Source organism: Brassica napus, chromosome C1 (assembly GCF_020379485.1).
Source record: "Brassica napus cultivar Da-Ae chromosome C1, Da-Ae, whole genome shotgun sequence".
Lineage (NCBI taxonomy): Eukaryota > Viridiplantae > Streptophyta > Magnoliopsida > Brassicales > Brassicaceae > Brassica > Brassica napus.
Genome location: NC_063444.1, coordinates 3,272,386 through 3,288,526, shown reverse-complemented (window position 1 = coordinate 3,288,526; position 16,141 = coordinate 3,272,386). Strand labels below are relative to the sequence as shown.

Genomic DNA, 16,141 nt, shown 5'->3' with positions numbered 1-16,141 from the left:
TAATGTATCTAGACTACATAAAAGAGAAGCAAGTTGAACTCTATAGAGAAGATAAGATCAAGGCTCTCTATGAACATATCACGACCAAACATACTAATTACCAAGTAGAGGCTGAATCACGTTGTAGTTTGAAGAAGATGATGACACATGAAAATGAGTGGAGCACAAAGGATAAGATGAAAGTGATACAAAGTCGTCTTACTCTCCTTAGTCAGTCAGCTAGAGCTTTGCTTGGTAACTTTTCACTCTGCTGAAAAGGAGAAGGCCGGTGGAAAGAAAACACAATCTGGTAAAAAGAATGCTAATGGAAAGAAATCTAGGAAGTGACTGAGAACACAGTTTGTCTTTTCTTCTCACTCAGCTTTGTTAACATTGATATACATTCTAACACTTCTCTTGTGCAGAAATTGGGGAGAAGAAAGATGTATATAAAGGGGAAAAGAATGTTGGCAAACAGAAAGGTGGTTGATATATGAATAGTATATTCTTTTCTTCTGTATTGTGTTTACAACTTTGTTTCTACTGAATAGTATTTACTTGAACCTTAAAGATACATATAACATGTGATAGCAATGCGATTTGCTAGTTTCTTTGGCTGCCACAAACACTTTGAAACGTGTCCTCTTATTACTCTCTCTCTCTCTCCATGTTCATTTATTTAAGTCCTCTAAGACCATGATTAACCCGGGGTTCTTAGAGTGGGATTCTTAGCGGAAATTAAGAATTTTAACTTTTAACTAAAAAAACTAAGAACCGGTTCTTAAAGTCCTTATTTAAGAACCGGTTCTTAGCTTTTTTTAGTTAAAAGTTAAGAAACAGTTTCTTAACTTACGATAAGAACTTCATCCTTAGAACTCGGGTTAATCATGCTCTACGATTCTTTGCCGTGGCTCTTGTATATAGGTTTTGTTCATGATAAACTCAGAGAGTCAGAGAATAAAAGTAAAAGAAAAATAAAGTATTTGGAACGCACTGAAACTAAAATCATTGATTCTCGAACTCTCCTACGCGTTCATTCTATTTCAATTTACAAAATCAAAAGGCCTTTACACCGCACGAATTTCCTCACCGGTTTCTTCCTTTAACCGATCTTGACAATGAGACTCTGTGACCAAACCATATTCTGTGTTTGAACAACGCATAAACGCCTTTCGGTCAACTGTTTTCTCCAACATCGAGCAAATGTCAGACATCTAGATAACGCTGTTGGCCAAAACGTTATCAGCTCTATGTTCATTCCTGCAATTTCAGCATTCTGTTTATAAAAACGGGACTCACAGTTGATAGCAAAGATTTTACAGTGTTGGTAAATTGTTTTAACAGGGAGCTCGACGAGAAGATGAGAGGCGTATTCCATAGCTTCCTAGAGGAGCGAGGTGTGAACGAGAGTCTCTTCCCGTTTCTTCAGGCATGGATTTATGTTAAGGATCATCGTAACTTGCTGCGATGGTTCAAATCAGTTGGCACGTATGTCCATGAAAATCCATCTGCGGAAAACAACGCCTAGGGGGTGGCTCAATCAGAGGGACGTATCTTTCTTTCAGTTTTTTGGTAGTTTTATGCTGTATTTCTTTCATAGGCTGTTGCGTCGTCTATATGTTTAATTTGGTGTCTCCCATGTGTTAAAGTTGGTTTAAGAAGCTTTTTTTTTTTTTTTTTTGTTTATGCAATGAATCTCGTTGAGTACTTGAGCGTTCAAACGGTCTTGGCTTTTATTTTGCTGTGGATTTACATCATATAGCCTTTGTACTTGACTGATGTATGATAAAAGGTTGGCATTTTCATGTTATATTTGGATGTTGTATTGTCTCAGCGTAAAATGTTATGTGGTTTTTATGTATTCTGAAGGTCATCCTATATCTAATTATTACCTTTGTTGTTAGAGAATTTTAATGATATGTTTGCGCCCTGTTTGTGTGCCTATCTGTTCTTTGGTTTCTGATTGAGATGCCTTTGCTTCTAATGTGGCAGGAAAGTGAAAGTGAAGAATATATTCTTGATGAAGGTGATGATGATGATGATTTGGAGGAAGAGCATGAGACGCAGGTTCATCCAGAAGCAGAGACTGAGGTGAAGAAGGCTCCTGAAGTTCCTGCACCACCTAAGGAGCCAGAGAGGCAGCTTTCCAAGAAAGAGCTGAAACAAAAGGAACAAGCTGAGTTTGACGCTTTGTTAGCAGATTTTGGAGTTGGACCCAACAATGGTCAAGAAAACTCTCAAGGTATCTATCACACAATTCTCCTCTACATTATTCACGCGAGCTTGCGTAACTTAATCGCACAGTTCTGCTCTACACTGGCTTTATTATTACTTGCTGAGAAAATCATTGGCTAATACTGATAAAAGTTTCTTCTGCAAACACCTGACAGATAAGCAAGAAAAAGAAAGAAGGAGAATACAGTGGGAGAATCAAAGGCCTCGAAGAAGAAGAAAAAGAAGGATAAACAGAAGGAGGTAAAAGAATCTCAGGATGAAGTAAAGACCAACTCAGATGCTGCTGCAGAGGAGCAGGAGGAGACTTCTTCTTCAATGTTTATCAAAGAAGGGGTAGGGGTTTGAATTTAGGGATGCGCCTTCTTATTCAGAAAATAACTGGGGTGGAGGCTTCCCTAGAAAAATGGTTTTGGGTAAACATTTCCATCCATGTTACATTAGGCATACATACATCATGTATTACACGTTGAAATGCTGTTCCATAGCTTTATTAGTCAAGTGTCTCTTTGCAGGTCCAGTGTAACGTATTTGAAAGAGCAAAAGGAGAAGTTGCTTTGACTTGCATCTGGCGGGTTGAGGCAGTTACCCGGATTGACTGAGACCTTTGAAATTGCTGCGCTGGTATACACTAATTAATAACGTTTTACGCATTGACAGTGAAGACACAATTTTAGGCAAGTAGATTAAAAATCTTTGAGCCCCTTGTAAATTGTGCAGGTTTGTGTGCACTATGATGGATTGTTAGATGGGAAATGTCTCCTTGGGGTTATTGGTACATGACTGCAGAGAATGAAACCCATATGGTAATATCTATTTCCTCCTCAGGATTCATTTTCAGCTTCACTTTGACAACATTGTTGGCTTACCCGATGAATGTCTTTTGTGACAGGTGGAACTAGAGGCAAGAACAAACGAAGCGCGTGCACCTCTGCGCGCTCCGACCTCAGAAGCTGGTTAAAGAACAACAAAACCGGTTCAAGCTGCCTCTCTAGCTTATGTGATTTCATGCATGGTTGATTTGAAGTCATTTAGCCTTCTAAAAAATATATTTTCGAATAAATTTATTTCTGTTTCATTATGTGTATTTCCTTTAAGTTGATTTTTTTTTTTGTATATGTAATTTCTTAACCAGAAGAACAAACCCAAAGAGCCATTAACTGATTAACAATCTGAGAACCATGAATGACTTGTATCAAGGGTAATAGATTCGACCGATACATTATTTTCAAGCCTTTTCTTCATTGTTTCGCAACTACCTTTTATTGTATAGATATGTATTTTTTTTTTACCATAGATAATTATTTGTCATTTAAAACATAGATATCCCATGTATATTAATTAAGGATTTTAGTTTACGTGACAGCTTAAAAATCAATTGAAAAAAATATTTGTTCAAATCCAATTACTAGGAAACATTATATTAACCCAAAATATATGAAGCGTGTATTTTTTCCTTAAATAAAAGCTACGAAATTACCTAATATTGTTAACATATATATGACAATTAATGATTATGGATAATAAAGATTTGATAACAATTTTTGCATCCTTGTTTATTTTTTTTTAATTTTATATTATTAAAAAAAATTAAACAATCAAATTAACCATATAATAAAAAAATTAGATTTTCTTCTTATATGTTAAATTTTTGAATTTTTTTTAATGACTTAAAATTTAAAAAAAATGAGGAAACCTTATATGTTATATTTTAAAAAATTTAAAACGACTTTAAATTGCAAAAATGAGGAAACCTTATATGTTATATTTTAAAAAAAAATTAAAACGACTTTAAATTACAAAAATGAAGAAACTTTATATGTTATATTTTTTATATGATAGTTTTTGCTTATATGTTATATTTTGAACTTTTTTAAAATGACTTTAAATTACAAAAAAAAAATATATAAGTTTTCCTTAAGCATATGACTAAAAGCGTTAAAATGACATGTATCGATTTGATAGTTGATCTGAAACTTTTCAAAACCATATGAAAGATAAATGTCAAAACAATTCAACTGTGGAAAAAATATTGTTCACTTTTTCAAGAATGTGTTTGGTAGAAAAAAATAAGGTTTTGTGTCATAATTTGTTTAATTTCCAATCTGATCAACCCATGATATATTAATTATAGTTTAGTTCTACAATTTTTAATAAAAATTGATCTGGTCCATCGGAAAGAAATTATATAATAACAACAAAAAACATTGTATATGCATAAATAAAATGATCAAATGTATAAAAATAATTGTAGATAATATATACAACTAAATTTATCATGCTCAAGACGCATGTCTTATCCTAGTTTTTTATTAAGAAAAAAACATAAATATATAAATTTGTTTCCACTCATTCTTCCCAGATAGAAACCACGATGATAATGGACTGGTAATCATAAGGGTTCGACTCGTTAGATATGAATAAAAATGAGTGGGAGGCAAAAAGGAGAAAGAAGAAGTTCCTTAATATCGGCTCACTTTGTCCAGTATCATCACAAATGCCACACTCTATGGCTCCACCAATTTACCTTTAATTCTTCTGCAGATATATTTCTACTTTGCTTTACACTAATATATGATGTAACATTATCTCATTATACATAAGTTAAGTTTATTTTGGTTTTGTTTCCTAATAAAAACGAAAGCAAGGAATTCTTTTCTCAGCAAACATTCCATTTAAGCAATAATTAGGACACAAATGGCAAACCATCATTTTGTTTTACTTAAATTTAAACCCACAAACCCCCTTTGGGGAATTCAATCGAAATTTTTTTAATTATTTTACTTGTGCCTCTAATTCTGTTTCTTTTTCCTTGGTTGCTATATTTATCGTCCATTACTTAATGGTTTGATAGTTCGGTGTATTCTAGGTGTTGATGTTCAAGTTAGGTGAAAAGTGATTTTGGGATAAAATTTTCTAACAAAGTTTTATACTGTAAACATGAAGAATGTGAAGATTTAGGGAGAGATCATGAAACATTATGAGATGGTATATGATTAAGGAGAAGTTGAATAACAATTCAATTTTATGTTTCCCAGTCATCAGTATCTTTGCTGACTGTTTAATTTATGCTATGCTGGTTAATTTTTAACCGGCGAATTTGAACTGTAAGCTCACTTAAAATGAAGGTAATATAGATTTAACTAAAACAAAGTTAAAGCAAAATTAAAATTCCAATTTAGTTGAAAACCTTTTATTCATATATTTATTTAAATATCCCTTGACAGAACTGTATTTTATAATGTTTCTTTATATATTACTTACTTTAAATTTTACTTACAAAAGGAGTTATTACTTTTATGTAGAAATGCAAGAAAATAGGGAAGAGGGAATCATTTAATTATAGCTATATAGTGCCAAAGTCACATAGTGATTCTTCTCCAATCAAATCTGAAATCTCTATCAACAATGACAAGTTTGCACAACACCCTCTTCACACATAGTCCCACTACTTTAGACCAATGTAAGTTGTTGTTTTTCCTTGCTCTTAATTAATTTCTTTAATCATTCAAATTAATTGTGGTGTTATGTGAATTTTTCAGTGATGATGTGCCATACGGGAAAAGATAGCTCATGGAAAAAACTAGAGAACATAGAAGAGGAAGGTCCAGCAACGGTGGCGCTTGAAGTGAAGACGGCGTTACCACCGGAGACGCCGACGGAGACGATGGAGTTTCTAGGGAGATCATGGAGCATTTCAGCCGTGGAACTCACAAAAGCTTTCTTCAACAATTCGGCTGCCGACACTAACTCTTTTCTTCTCTCTACTATTGTTAATACCAATAAAGAAGTTAGAGAAGATGAAGAAGATTCTACTTCCATGGCGTCTTCTCGTGACCTTGTAAGTCATCTCTTCCTACATTCTAAACCGGTTCGGCTGGTCTGGTTCGGTATGATGATGTTTTACTTCTATGAGAAATTGCACTTGAGGCAATAGAAAATATGACAATTAAAAATGACAATGTGAACTTTTTCCACAATATAAACAAAATAGATGGAAATAATATTCGTGTGATTTTTTAATATCTGATGGATGATTATATATATATACATAATATGTTTTTTAATGTGAATATCCAATGAGTACCAAGTACGTAGACTTATTTATCGACCAACATTGATATCAAACAGGTTAAAGATATCACGACGATACTACCTCTCTACAAGTACTAAGTATTTTTTGTTTTAAATAAATGTATACAATCAATAAAATTTCACCTAAAATAATTCTAGTATTGTTTTTGATTTGCTAGAGAGGAACTTTTTTTTTTGGTCGACCTAGAGAGGAATTAATTTTTTTTTTTGAACGTCCTAGAGAGGAATCCCATTAATATATTACAGTTTACTAACTAAAGGTAGAAATCTTAGTTTAATAAAGATCCTCAGAGGTTGATTATATGTGTCTGGTCAAAAGTAACTAAACTTTGCGCATGGACATTTTTATGGGAATTTTGTATATGATTTTTGGGTGGTTGTTGTGTGTTTTAGTAAAGAAGAAAATCGATTGTACTTAAAAGTATGACTTTGGTTACAGTTTCATTACTTGAACATAAAATTTACACTAGTCAATTATTTTTCAGCTGCTGCCACACATAGGAAACAAGACCAGTCCTCCAATTTCTCCAAGAACCGGCAGAGAAATGAAGGTAAGATCTATTAAACCGGTTTTTGTTCGGTTTATCTTTTGTCTTAAATCAATCATGTCTTTATTAAAAGAAGCCCACGTAAAGAAGGAAAAAAGCTGGTTGCTTTCTGAACTTTGGTATATAAAAAAATTTAACCGAGAGAAAAGAGACGGCATTATAATAGTTATGTCATGATGGATACATGCACTTGTTAACTCAATCCATTTTCTTTTCTTTTTGATATGGTAAAGCTGAATATTATGAGCTGCCTATCTTTATTTCAAAATAACTTGAACTGAGATGAAACTGATATGGTCTAATAAAATAAAATTTTGAGGAAATTAAATATAATATTAATATAAACGAGTTCCCAAATCCCAACTAATGGATATGTAATACACAATAAGATTACAATAATGTATATATTAATGAAACTTATATACAAGTTTTAATATGAGTGATGCAGCATTTGTACAAGAGCATGGTAAGAGGAAGAACAATGGGAAGAAGACTCAAGGATCAGAAGGAGAAGAAGAAACAAGAAACCAGAACTCGAAACGCTGAGATTCACGCCGCAGTCTCTGTCGCGGGAGTAGCTGCTGCCGTAGCCGCGAACGCTGCATCTAACGCGGTTGCAGCCGCAGAACATACGGTTGAATCAACAGCAGTGGCTGCTGCGGTCGCGTCTGCAGCCGCTCTCATTGCTTCACACTGCATCGAAATGGCGGGAGAGATTGGAGCGGGTTATAACCAGATAGAAACAGCCGTTAGCTCTGCGACCAACGCTAGGACTAACGGAGACGTTATGGCTTTGACGGCAAGTGCTGCAACAGGTGTAGTAATGATTCCTTTATGGCATAGTTTACCGTTTGGTTTGGTATGTTTCGGCTGATTTTGAGGTTTGTTTGAGAGATTTTAGCGTTACGAGGAGCTGCGATTCTAAGAGCAAGAATGGAAAGGAATAATGAGAACAAATCAATGTTATATGCAACAAAGGAGAACGTAGAAAGGGAAGAGAGGAATGTATTTGGAGCGATGACTTTTGTCTCTAGAGGAGAAGAGCTTCTCAAACGTACCCGCAAAGGTAACTTGTTATCCAAGAAATCCATTTTGATCATGTCAGGAAGCTAACAAAAAAATTGTTCTGAAAGGGGATCTTCATTGGAAGCAAGTATCTTTTAACATCAACTCGAACTGGCAAGTAAGTTCCTTTGCTTGGAAGATTGTTTCATCAAGATTTGATATATACACATTTTATGTTCTTTCTTCTTATATATAGACTCTTTCATTTTGAGATAGGTGGTACTTAAAATGAAGAGCAAACATGTGGGTGGAACTTTCACAAAGACGAAGAAATGTAAGTGTTAAATTTGGGTTTATCGATCATTGACTTTTAACTTAAAACTAATGAATGATATATAAATGGATTGGTCATAACCTATATAATACAGTAGAACATCTATAAATTAATACTCGATAAATTAATAATCTCTATAAATTAATAAATTTCACCGGTCCCTACTTGGACTGATGTAAAATATAACACAAATCGATAAAATAGTAAGATAATAATATTTTTAAAACTCCCATGTAAATATATATTCCATTTAAAATCATAAATTAATAATCTATCTATATATAATTTTATATAAATACAAACTAAACATTATATTGTTGGTTTTATATTCACAATGAAAATACTTTTACTTTTTTTAACATTTCAATATATTTTGATAATATTTAGTAAAGTTATATCGAACACCACGTAAAAATTTTATGAAGCATAAAAATATACACCAAATAAGATAGTAAAACAATATGAACGTTAAATTTCTAAAATTTAAATAATGTACATACGGTAAAATCAAATATTTTCTTATTTTATAAATAAAAATATAAAAAATATAAAAAAAATCTAAATAAGGAAACTTTTGTAAATTAATATCTCTATAAATTAATAAAAATTTCAAAGTCCTAACATTATTAATTTATAGAGATTCTATTGTATATTAGTTGATTATTTTTTCAACCACCGATGTTAAATTGATTTCATCCATTAACAGTAAGCTAATAAGAAACTGATTTTTAGCGAAAGCCGTTAAATATTTTTTTCCACCTTATTTAAGAAACCTATAATTATTGGCTGGGTGCTTTTGGATGCAGGCGTTGTCAATGGAGTATGCCGAGATATACCGGAATGGGCTTATAGAGGAGGAAGAGTAGAAAAAATGGTCGAGAGCAGAGCCTACTTTGGGGTAAAAACCGTTGAAAGGGTGATTGAATTCGAGTGTGTAAACAAAAGAGAGAAGCAGATGTGGATAGAAGGGATTCAGCAGCTTCTTAGCTCCCTTGAGACCGGTTCCATAGTGTTCACTGGAAAACATTAGGTGGTTTGAATCAAAAAGACTAAACCATGTTTGAAAATTACATCATGTGATGAAGATTGAACTTTTCTGTTTCGCGCGTGTTGAGGAAAGTATGTATCCTTGTGTCCTGTGTGATTTGTCAAAATCTTTTGTTTCTTGTGTAATCAAGTAAAATAATTGTGAAGTGGTCTAGTGGTTTGTATCCGGTTCAACGGTTCAATTAACATTCCGGATCTAATTGTTACGACTAAGTTTACATCATTTGACTGTTCCCACAGCAACAAATACGTTTTGGAAAAACGTCTGATTCTATTTTGTTATGCTCCATCTTCTATAAAGTACCATTTTCATATGATTGTATCTTGAACGTTCTGATATATTGTCATCGTAGATGTCAAACAAACATATAACCATAACCATCATGTTGCTGGTTGAAAGGGATCGATCTTTAGGTCTCAAAACAGCGAAAAAAGCATGAAGAATCTTTGATTTTTATTCATCTTTAATAAAAGAACTTCTACATAATTGACTTGTGGATGCTCGACGACAAACATTGCTTTGGACACAACATAATGGCATACTTTTCAATGGCGTAAAAAGACATGTATGGCTATGCAGCTACTTTTCAATTGGTCATCTGTTTATAATGGAATATCTTTTTGTGTATAATTGTGTCCTACGTTAAAATCATATTCCTATTTTGGTTACGTAGACATATATCAATTACAGTGGCCAGGATCGACCAAGTAGGTATTGCTTGTAACCATCATCGGCACAAATTATTCAAAAGAGGACCACATAACGTGTTCGATATAGATCTTATGATTATCTTTTCCTGGGTACGTTAAAATATTACACAATACACATTCAAGTTTATTGATCACGAAGATACATATGTACAATGTACATCATGAACGTAAGAAATATATACACATTTGTTCGTATGGTCAAGTAAATGGTAAGAAAAACAAGATCCATGCGGTACATGAAAGTGCTCCTCGATATGTTTAGTAATTTTGGGCCTAGAAGTTGAAGGCTATTCCAATTTTATTCAAGGACTGTGGCTACATTATCGGTCTGGAGTTAGCCAATGAGATAATCGACTACAATGTTATAAGAAAACAGTAATAATAAGCTCGTCTTAATGGCTTTATTTTGGTAGCCTTCTTTCGAGCTTGAGTCTCTATGTGTATATGTAGAGGTTGATGATGAATCTTTGTAAGAGTATTGGGGAGCTTAAGAAGTAGTGGATTGCTGTCAGTTTAGCCAAAATTAAAATTAGGCTTTTATTCCGAGTGTGCTTTGCAATTTATCTTGATTCGGTACGTATCAGAATAATCGAGAGTGAGGTTGAGTTCAAGACTTGAATTTAATTGATCTTGGTAACAAATGATATCAGAACCCCGTGAACTGAAAAATGTTTTTCAAACTTCTTGAACAAACTATTCGACCATAAAATCTATAGATATTGAGAATGGATCTAGAAATCTATCGATGACTATGGTTAGAAATCTCTTAAACATCGTTATTTTAATGACAATTCTCTTAAATAGCATTTTTAAAATTTCGTCACTAAAATAGATTTAAAAAATGATTTAAATAGCTTTTTTATTTAAATTTTTTTAATATTTTATTTTTATTTTTAAAAATATTTGAATCTCCACCCTCGAGACCTCACTCCTTAACTATAAACCATAAGTTTAGAATAGTTAACTCTAGTATATAAATGTATATTCATTTTTTTAATAAAAATTGTTTTGGTCATTTTTCTATTTGCATGTTATTTTTGTGAAAATAAACAAAAAATGTCTATAATAGGAAATTTCTTATTTAAATTTTCAAAAATAATTTTTATTATATATATATATATATATTAATATCATAATATGAAAATTAAATTTATAAAATCTAAAAAAAAATATACCAAAAAATTTCAAATAAAAGAATTTGAGAAGAGATTTGTAAGCTATATAATAAAAATATAAAAGTAAAAGATCTTTTAATATTCTTGATCGAATGATCTTAAAATTATATTTGGAGAATAACATAGTGAAGACTACAATTTTTATTTTGCTTTAAAAGAAAAAGAAGACTACAACTTTTTAATGAATAATGTTAATATATAAAGTACACAATGATTACCAGGTATATACGAATGACAATCTATATATTCTAATATTACTCCAATGATGTAAATGGAATGTCATTTACTTATTTGACACCTTTTTTTACATCATTTATATGCAGTGTATAAACGAAAACGTGTTATCCTTTTTTTTTTTCTAACCTGTTATCCTACATCAAACACCATTAAAAATTCAACATATATACACAATTTTATATGTGTTCTGTAACTTGTAACAAAGCATGCAGAGGTAATTTAAGCTTAATGGGGGAAATGTAGTCAGATTGATTATAAAGTTTTTCTTTTTTTGGTCAAAAATTGATTATAAAGTTTTAGTTTGCATTTCGCTAGTTTTTCTGGTATATTGTATTTTTCTTGTGTCGACTAGTCAAATTGTACTTTAACTATGACCAAACTTTATATTATAATCCCTTGTTAATATGGTGGCAGGGTGCAATAATTGAATCACGTGAGACCGTGTCTAGTCGCGGTTGGGACACGTGTAAACCGTAGTAAAAAACGCGTCCAAGAGTTGTCAAGTACTCGAACAATGCAACTCAACAAGACAGCTGGATTATCTTGTCCGTACAACTTTTCTTTTCTTCTTCTTCAACTTTTGTCGACTTCTTCACTCTGTTTTACACGATAGTCCATTTTAATTATTATTCATAATAGTATATCGTAGCTAGCATTCACTCAATTCATTTCAATTTTGGGCTGTTAAAACCTGATTCCAGCTCATAGAATTTCAGTGGATGGGAAGGAAAAACAAAAGAAAAAGCTGACGTCGACAAATAAATATCAAGAAAAAACTATGTGGATTGTAGACGACGATGGCGAAATAGTACACAAAAGACAATGACTGGTGACGACAAGTTTTTTAATTATAAGTGTATGAAGTAATATAACAATACTTGGTCCAGGTTTTAAATTCTACCAAAATATGAACCGGAGTTCTTGCGCATGTATATGTGTTTAAAGCCTTTTGCATTTGTTAGAAAGTCGCAATAAAAGAACTCAAACTCTAATATCTGATCAATATCAGAATTATTCTTTCAACCTAAAGATCTCCATTAATTACATCATCGCTTCTCTAGTTCTATGCAGGTTCCATGTAACGTTTATGTCGATTTAAGTGTGTATTTGTGTGGAGCATATATGCAGGTCAATCAATTTGGTCGAACTAAATGCTATTATGATAGAATACTCTTAAAAGTCTTCATTTATGGTATACATATAGTATCTGGCTAGATAGTTATTATAGAAGTAAAAGTGTGAGATAAAATTTTGTAGTTATTCCAATTCCCTCTAGCTTTTATTAGTCGAAAGAAAAAGTTATATTCATTCGTTTTCATTAAAAATAACCATTTTTGTTTTGTCTTTTCTTATTTTTGATAATATTTTCCTTCTCCTTTTCTGAAAAGAGTTTAGAATAACACATAAAAATATAAAAATATAATACAATATAATTGAATAGTTAATTTTCCTTCCTATTACTTACTTTTATCTCCTATAAAAGTATAAATTACTCTATATTATTGTACCTCTAATTATTCTCCCACCGGTCAAACTCATAGTAAAATAGCTTATGGTTTAATAATAGAACATTCCTACTTTTAAACGTCAACGGTCATAATGACATGCCACGATGTGATGATTTTAATAATTTCTAAGAGATTAACAATGTTGAGTGTGCACAACACTTTTAGAAGACCTATATTATTAAAAGAATTTGGGTATTTCATTAACATTATAGATTTCTTACATATCATATTTACATAGATTTTTTTTTTTTGGTAAAATATATTTATTTTTATTTACATAGATTTACTTTTTATAATGTAAAAATACATTCATAAAGCTCATTTTTTTTTTTCAAAGCTACTTTATCTCATAACTACGTATTCAAAGCTTTAGTTTTATTGTAGAGAAAAAATCACTTGCTTAAAACTCATGAAAAATAAATTAACCGTTGTCATGTTATTATTTAAACAAGTTAAAGATTACTGGTTTTTAAGTTAACTGCATGCTTCTGTGACTTTATAAAAAGTATCTAGCACACTATTTATGTTCACAATTGAAATAAGAAAATAATATTTGGCTGAGAGATTTAAGAACTAAGTGAAGACCATAGATATATAAGGACATTATATGTATGCATGTTTTATAAGCTATCGTGCATATTGGTTGATCATCGTACGTCTAAACTAAGAGCACCAGCATTAATAATGAACCCCCGGTTGGGGTTCATAATTTGAATTTTTTATTTTTTATTTTTTATTTTTATTTTTTTAAATAAAAATAAAAAAAAATAAATTGACCAATAGCGAGTCGCCACGTGACATGGGGCCCGCTGAACAGTGACGACTCGGGTTCATACGGAAAGAGCATAGCGAAACAGGATCATTACTGTAGCATATTATAATATTTTTTTTTCTGGGAAAGCCTGTGAACTCTACCCACGAATCTCCAATGTTGGTGCTCTAATATGTTCCGAATTTTTATGGATTATATAAGCAATAGTACATTTTCATGGATATATACGGCTACAGCCTTCTATTTCCTTACATTGTGAACAAATTATCATACAAATAAACATTCGTGCAAAACTGCAAATATAGCTAGACAGACGAACTGATCTTTTCTCAGCAATATAAGCAACAAAAAGCTTGAGAAGTCCGCCTTATCACTATTTGATATTTTCGACAGTATTGATGATGTAATAATGGAGCAACTTTTTAAAAAAACGAAGGCCCTTTTAGAACCCCACCACCGAAGGAGATACAGAAAACGACAACTTCAAAATATAATCATTTGAATAGAAATCCATACTGCAATGATGGTATCTATATCGCATGATAAAAATTTGACCTTTGGTGGTATTTGATTAACATATTTAACATTCGTCTCTAGCCGACACACAATATGTAATTTAGTTCTTCTGAACATACCTAGTTATAGCCAGAATACGGATTACAACAATTAAAAAGAGCAAGGTGTTCCCACTGTATAGGTCGATCAGTGTAAGTTTGATGGTAACGTTCATGAAGTTTATTTATTTTTTGATGGAACGGATTCAGCACCGGTTCAAGAAACGTGACATAATGCATGTAGTACTTGTTAGTTGTTACTTAGTAATTACTAATTAGTTAGGAATTTACTAGTACGTCCTAGCCTAGGTTGCCGACTTAACCAATTCATTTATTATATTTATAGTAAAATATTTTGTGGAGTAACAATGACAAATAATTGAAAGACAAACTCTTTCTACTTATGAGTTCTGTAAATTCAACAGACTGCTGACTGACTATGTACTCTACCGTAGATTCGAATCCTTGCACGTTTCAAGTCGTACAAGTTAATATATTGAAGACGATCCGAGTCTTATTGTAATTCTTCTTCTTTTTTTAGCGAAAAATAAGACCAAACGTAGCTGCAGAAGAAAAATCTAGGAACCTCTAAGTGTCACATCACAAAAGAAAAGAAAAAAGTAAAAGCAAAAGATTAGAAAACATCGTCTCGTGTTTTGCGTTATAATTGAAAAGATTTAAAAAAAACTTTTAAGCAAAAATAAAACTATAGTTACATTACATTACATCCACACCAACGTGTCTCGTAGGTAAGCATGGGTCCATCTCTTTCCACCACATATAAACGAGAGTATGCAAACATGTTATATATATATAAGTTAATTCTAAACATTGAAAGAAATCATTGAGAGATTTGGAAACATCCAAAAAAAACTAGACTTAGAAATTTCACCAAATAGTGATACAAACAAGAACAATCTTTTAACTCTTTATAACAATTCCTCCCTCATTCCGCGTCAGATATTCTTGAGTTTATTAGATTCTTTCTTTTTATAGCAAACCCAAATCTCATTACAATAAAAAAAGGTAAAAGAAGAAGAGTCCAGCTCTCTCCGACAGCTCTGGAACACAACTTAACAATGGTGGATTCTTCTTCACTTGGTTCCGACAAGGAGAAGAAGGGAGGAAGTAAGCAGCCCGTGTATCGTGGAGTACGCATGAGGAGCTGGGGAAAATGGGTATCTGAGATTCGTGAGCCACGTAAGAAGTCTAGGATCTGGCTCGGGACTTTCCAGACGGCGGAGATGGCTATGCGTGCTCACGACGTGGCGGCTCTTAGCATCAAAGGCTCTTCCGCCATTCTCAACTTCCCTGAGCTCTCGGATTCTCTGCCACGTCCCGTTTCTCTCAGCCCTCGTGACGTCAGAGCTGCGGCGACCAAAGCGGCTCTCATGGACTTCGGTACGAAGCAGGTACGTCACGTGAGGTCTGAGAGCGAGAGTAACAAAACGGCGGCGTTTGATAAAGGGTCAGAGAGCGAGAGTAATGAAACGGCGACGTCTGATAAAGGGTCAGAGAGCGAGAGTAGTGAAACGGCGTCGTCGTGTGTGACGAGCATTGACGAGGAAAGTAGAGTCTCGGACGATTTGGAGAAAATAGTCGAGCTGCCGAGTCTAGGAACGAGTCTAGACGAGTCGAACGAGTTCGCGTTTTATGACACGTTGGAGGATTTGGTGTTCATGCCGTCATGGTTACGCGGTGGTCCGGGAGATGATTTTACGTATAATAATAATGATTCTCCGTTGAACTCTGTTTTCGATGAAAGCTTTTCTTGGTAACGATTTTCCCTGTAAAATAAAAAAATGGTGTATTTTTCTCTCTTTTTGTTTTGTTGGTTTAGTTTCCATGGGAATCTCTATGTTCTTTTTTCACATTGCGTGATGAGATATCTCTAAGATGGTCAGGTAGTGCTGTGGCATTGATAAATGATAATTTTGTTAGTTA

General features: G+C 32.8%; 2 protein-coding genes and 1 long non-coding RNA gene across 5 annotated transcripts; all 3 read left to right on the top strand.

The window, feature by feature from the left end:
* Positions 1-743: 743 nt before the first annotated feature.
* LOC106375329 lies at positions 744-3,431 on the top strand. 3 transcript variants are annotated; one of them, XR_001275242.3, is made up of 5 exons: positions 744-2,221; positions 2,370-2,627; positions 2,709-2,835; positions 2,932-3,017; positions 3,104-3,431. It is a non-coding gene; the product is annotated as an uncharacterized LOC106375329 (long non-coding RNA). The 3 variants fall into 3 exon arrangements; XR_001275243.3 differs by having other exon boundaries at positions 745-2,221; positions 2,714-2,835; XR_001275241.3 differs by having other exon boundaries at positions 819-2,221; positions 2,727-2,835.
* Positions 3,432-5,485: 2,054 nt separating this feature from the next.
* LOC106374213 (VAN3-binding protein) lies at positions 5,486-9,463 on the top strand. Its single transcript, XM_013814289.3, has 8 exons — positions 5,486-5,674; positions 5,754-6,052; positions 6,792-6,857; positions 7,303-7,669; positions 7,756-7,920; positions 7,988-8,037; positions 8,136-8,193; positions 9,000-9,463. Exons 1-8 carry the CDS (start codon positions 5,620-5,622, stop codon positions 9,221-9,223), a joined length of 1,284 nt encoding a protein of 427 aa, XP_013669743.1. The 5' UTR covers positions 5,486-5,619; the 3' UTR covers positions 9,224-9,463.
* Positions 9,464-15,007: 5,544 nt separating this feature from the next.
* On the top strand, positions 15,008-16,141 carry LOC106375328 (ethylene-responsive transcription factor ERF043-like). Its single transcript, XM_013815206.3, has one exon. The coding sequence runs from the start codon at positions 15,277-15,279 to the stop codon at positions 15,973-15,975; it is 699 nt and encodes a 232-aa protein (XP_013670660.1). The 5' UTR covers positions 15,008-15,276; the 3' UTR covers positions 15,976-16,141.

Excerpts from the sequence above, each read along its gene's own strand:
- LOC106374213 (XM_013814289.3), top strand. The coding sequence starts at position 5,620 with ATGACAAGTTTGCACAACACCCTCTTCACACATAGTCCCACTACTTTA. Across the intron at positions 8,038-8,135 it reads ACATCAACTCGAACTGGCAA|GTGGTACTTAAAATGAAGAG; the intron begins GTAAGTTCCTTT and ends ATTTTGAGATAG. Across the intron at positions 8,194-8,999 it reads TTTCACAAAGACGAAGAAAT|GCGTTGTCAATGGAGTATGC; the intron begins GTAAGTGTTAAA and ends TTTTGGATGCAG.
- LOC106375328 (XM_013815206.3), top strand. The coding sequence starts at position 15,277 with ATGGTGGATTCTTCTTCACTTGGTTCCGACAAGGAGAAGAAGGGAGGA.